The sequence below is a fragment of the Salvia hispanica genome, chromosome 1 (genome assembly GCF_023119035.1).
Source record: "Salvia hispanica cultivar TCC Black 2014 chromosome 1, UniMelb_Shisp_WGS_1.0, whole genome shotgun sequence".
NCBI classification, from domain to species: Eukaryota; Viridiplantae; Streptophyta; class Magnoliopsida; order Lamiales; family Lamiaceae; genus Salvia; species Salvia hispanica.
Genome location: NC_062965.1, coordinates 11,509,446 through 11,513,685, shown reverse-complemented (window position 1 = coordinate 11,513,685; position 4,240 = coordinate 11,509,446). Strand labels below are relative to the sequence as shown.

The 4,240-nt window shown below is 46.7% G+C and overlaps 1 protein-coding gene across 1 annotated transcript; it reads right to left on the bottom strand.

The window, feature by feature from the left end:
* Positions 1-277: 277 nt before the first annotated feature.
* LOC125221724 (DELLA protein GAI-like) lies at positions 278-2,416 on the bottom strand. The gene has a single exon (XM_048123943.1). It carries the CDS (start codon positions 2,158-2,160, stop codon positions 577-579), a length of 1,584 nt encoding a protein of 527 aa, XP_047979900.1. The 5' UTR covers positions 2,161-2,416; the 3' UTR covers positions 278-576.
* Positions 2,417-4,240: the final 1,824 nt, after the last annotated feature.

Here is a 4,240-nt window from a genome sequence, read left to right as displayed (position 1 = left end):
TTATCATTTAATTTATTATAGGACTATCACTTTTAATCACAACAATGTTAAAGGTACATGCAAATGAATGCCCTTTACACTCAACGACGTCGCTTAGTTAATGCGGGATTTGTTATTCCTCGTACATTAATTAGCAGTACTATACTCCCATGCAAAAATAAACTTAAATTTGTGTAACTTTTGAAATAATTGCATTAGATTTAATTGCAAATGTTTAGCAATAACATTAATGGAGAGGATTCAGGAGTGTGCTTCCACGCTTAATGTTATACTCTTATTAAAGTCAAAAGAAATAAATGACATTACACATAAGGTCACTACGTTATTCCACTCTTTTACACATACATTAAAATAGAGCAAAGAAACAGTACAAAATAAAATAAAAAGAGTATCATAAGCTTAAATAATGTACCAAACCAAAAAAAAAAAATTGGGGAAAAAGGTTTAAGAGAAAAGAGGTTGACTTAGTAGTGAAAAAGTAAAAAGCCAGGATTTGGGTAGATTCCAGGTCAGTCTCTCTCTCACAGTCGCTCACTCTCACTTGGTGGCCTACCCTGCGCCACTCACCGAGTCAACTCAGTCTTCCGCAGCCGCGATCCGCCACGCCGAGGTGGCGATGAGCGGGCGAGTGTGCCACCCGAGCATCAGGCACCCGTCTCTTTCCTCCACCATGTAGCCCTCTCCGCTGGAGAAGTAGGCGAGCAGCATGCTCGCCTGCTTGAACGCGTTGGATCCGAGTTGGACCGGGTCGAACCCGGCCGAGTCCATCCTCGCCCGCCACTGCTCCAGCGTCTCGTGCCGCTCCACCCGCTCCGGCCCGTCGCAGGCCACCACGTTGCATATCTGCCGCCCCAGGTACACCTCCGTCATCATCAGATCCTGACCCCCGCCGCCGTCTGACTCCAGCGAGTCGAACATGGTCGAGTAGTAGTGCAGCGACTCGTTGAACCGGTCCAGAAACGCGCCGCCGTTGTGGTTCGCCTCCTGCTCCACCACCGTCACGATCTTCGGCCGCATCGCATTGATCGAATTCAGAACCTTCTCAACCGCGCCGGGCCGGGCCAGCAGCTGGTGCAGCTCGAAAACGGAATTCACCGCCACCGTCTCCTCCTCGTCGCCCGCCCTAATTTCCAGCATCTCCGCATCCAGATCGGCCAGCGAATTCGTCACGAATCCACGGAATTCGAACTCCACGCCTATCGTTTCAGCTAGCTGCGCCAATTTCCACCCTACCTGCTGCAAGGCATCGCTGTTATCGGGCTGCGGCGGCCCGATCCCGGTCAACCTGAACGCCGGCGGGCCCCCGGGCCGCAGAGCCAGCGCCTGCATCAGCGCCGGCCACTGCATCCCCTGCCTCAAGCTGAAATCGATCACATGAACACGATTCGCGCCGGCGAAAGCCTCCAGAATCGCCTGATTCGCGGTGAAATGTGCGAATTTGAGATAGGGACCGGTTTCGTAGAAATGCATCTGCAAAATATCGGATAAGGAAGAATCGAGCGGCTCCTCCGGGTAGATCTTGTAAATCCTTCTCGCCAGAGCCTCCGCGAAGTAAGTGGCGACTTTCCGCATAGCGCCGATCTGCGACACCGCGAGTAGCCCCACGTGCTTCACGAGCGCGTCGGCCAGCTTCATGTTCTCCTGCTGCACCGCCTCCGCGCACGCCATGAGCGTGTGCACCAGCCGCACACCCGTCTCCTGCGAGTCCACCACCACCGCCCGCGGCTGCACCGCTGATGAATCCTCGCCGAATTCAGATCTGACGTCCGCCGCCGCCTTCATCCTCTTGCAGCCGTTCCCCGAGTCGAAAATGGCGCCGCCGGCAATCGCGCGCAAATCGTCTTCGCCGGCGAAATTGGTTGCAGACGATTCGCCGGTGAGCTCGGTGAGCATGTTGTCGACCCAGCCGGAGAGGTCGGAGGGGTTGTAGTGGACGGTGTCGTCGGCGAGGACGGAAACGCCGTCATCGGCGGTGGTGCCCATGGCCATCTCCAGCTGCTCGAGCTTCTCGGCGACGTCAGCCATGTCGGAGGACTTGACCTTGTATCCGAGCACGGCGAAGAGCTCGTCCATGCCGGCGTCGGGCTGAGGCTCCGGCCACATGCTGGGTTTGGCGGAGGCGGAGGCGGCGGCCTTGCCGCGATCACGATCTCGCTTCATTTTTGGAGGGATATTTTTTTAGTTTGGGAAAAAAGGAAATTAGCTGTGGGCAATTGGTTAGAGAAACATGGAGGAGTGCAAGTGGGTGAGTTAAAACTCGAAAGTCATGAAATTTAGAAGCCGGTTTCTGGAATAATTTAATTGGGGGAAAATAGGAGAGACGAAGAGGAGCGATGGAAAAAGGAGGGCTCGTGAGGGGTGGCTCGAGCTTCAAGAAAGGAACATGGAAAGGGGAACTATTTGATGAGATAACGTACCACTATTCGGTATCTCCAATTTAGTCCTCCCTCTTCACATTACTAATCACTACCATCTTGATACAACAATTTAGACAAGAATTTAGATAGAAAGAGATAAAAGTAAAATATAGAAAGAGATAATAAAGTAGGATAGATAAAATAATAAAGTAGGAGAGAGGAGTGAATTGATTGTTGCCAAAAAAAGGAAACGTATCACTTAAGTTGGGACGTACTAAAAAGGACAATGTCTCACTTAGGCCGGGACGAAGGGAGTATAAATTAAGCATTTATTATATTTTATATAGTTTTAATTTGAGAGTTACTTTTAGGGGTGGGAATATGGGTATCCGTGGATACCCGACTCGAAAAACCGGGTATCCAAACCCAAAAATCATCGAAATGTCTATCCAAAACCCACCCCGATATATTTTCGAGTACTTCAATACCCGCCCCGGGTATCCATACCCGACGTATCGGGTACCCAAATACCCGATTCTTTACATGTGTTAATAACTAATAAAAAAATTCAAATTTTATATATTAATATAAATATAGAAATATTTAAATTGACAAATATCTTTAATGTTTCATTTATTTTATAGTATACAATTATATTTTTGAGGATTGGTTATGCAATATGTAAGTAAAATAATAAAAGTTACACATTTAATATAATTGTAGAAGCAACCAATAATATAATTCAAAGTCAAAATAATTAAATTAAATTAAATATAAAACCACATGAGTTGGTTGTGCAATACGTAAAAGTCATTAAACAACTAAGCAAAATATAGAAGCAGTCATTGCTAAACGCCTAAACCTAATTTAAAAAATGCTTTTAAATAATAAATTGGAAATTCGGGTAATACCCGATATCCATTCGGGTTATCCAATACCCGATTTATCTCAAATTTCAATACTCAATCCCATAAAATTGGATATTGGGTATCCAAAACCCTGTGGTAACGGGTCGGGTATGGGTAAATCCAAAACCCGATATCCGTATTCCCACCCCTAGTTACTATATTGAAGAATTTTTTTTTTACATATTATTTCTATTTTAAGAAACATATTATTTAATGTAATAATTCAAAAAAAAAATGTCACTTTTAATGATACATATGGACTTGAGTTAAGCCGGTTACGTTACAAAATTTTTAACTGTTTCATGATAGTGGGAGAAAAATACTTTCTCCATTCTATGAAAATTAATAATATTTAATAACATAAATTTTAGTGTATAATATGTAAAGTATAAGATATTAAAAGAAAAAATAGTTAATAGATTGAAAAATGTCAACATATTGTGTAACTTGCTTTTTGGTACAATAACAGTATAAAACTTCATACTTGTAAGTACGTGACGAACTAACTTTTTGTGCTCCCTCAGTCTAGACGTCACCAAACCGAACCGGTCCGTCCGAACCGGCCCGGAATCGTCACCGGCGGTTCGGAACCGTGAACCGGAACCGCGGTGGCGGTTCGGAACCGGATAGGAGTCGGCGGTTTAGGCGGGCCGGTTCAGGTTCGCGGAAAAATAAGAACCGGAACCGGCGGTTCCGGCAGCTTTTCAGGCGGCAGGTGGTGGCAGCGTAGGGTTGCAGGCGGAGGGTGGCAGGAAACCGGCGGTTTCTGTCAGAGGAAACCGGCGACCAAACCGGCGGTTTGGTCACAGAACCGGCTTGAGAAACCGCCGGTTCCGGCAGCTTTTCAGGCGGTCTAGGCGCCAGGGTTGCGGCGTAGGGTGGCAGAACGGCTAGAAACCGTCGGTTTCGTGTCAGAAACCGGCGATTTCGACTAAACCGGCGGTTCAGGCGTAAACCGGCCGGATTCAAATTTTC

Excerpts from the sequence above, each read along its gene's own strand:
- LOC125221724 (XM_048123943.1), bottom strand. The coding sequence starts at position 2,160 with ATGAAGCGAGATCGTGATCGCGGCAAGGCCGCCGCCTCCGCCTCCGCC.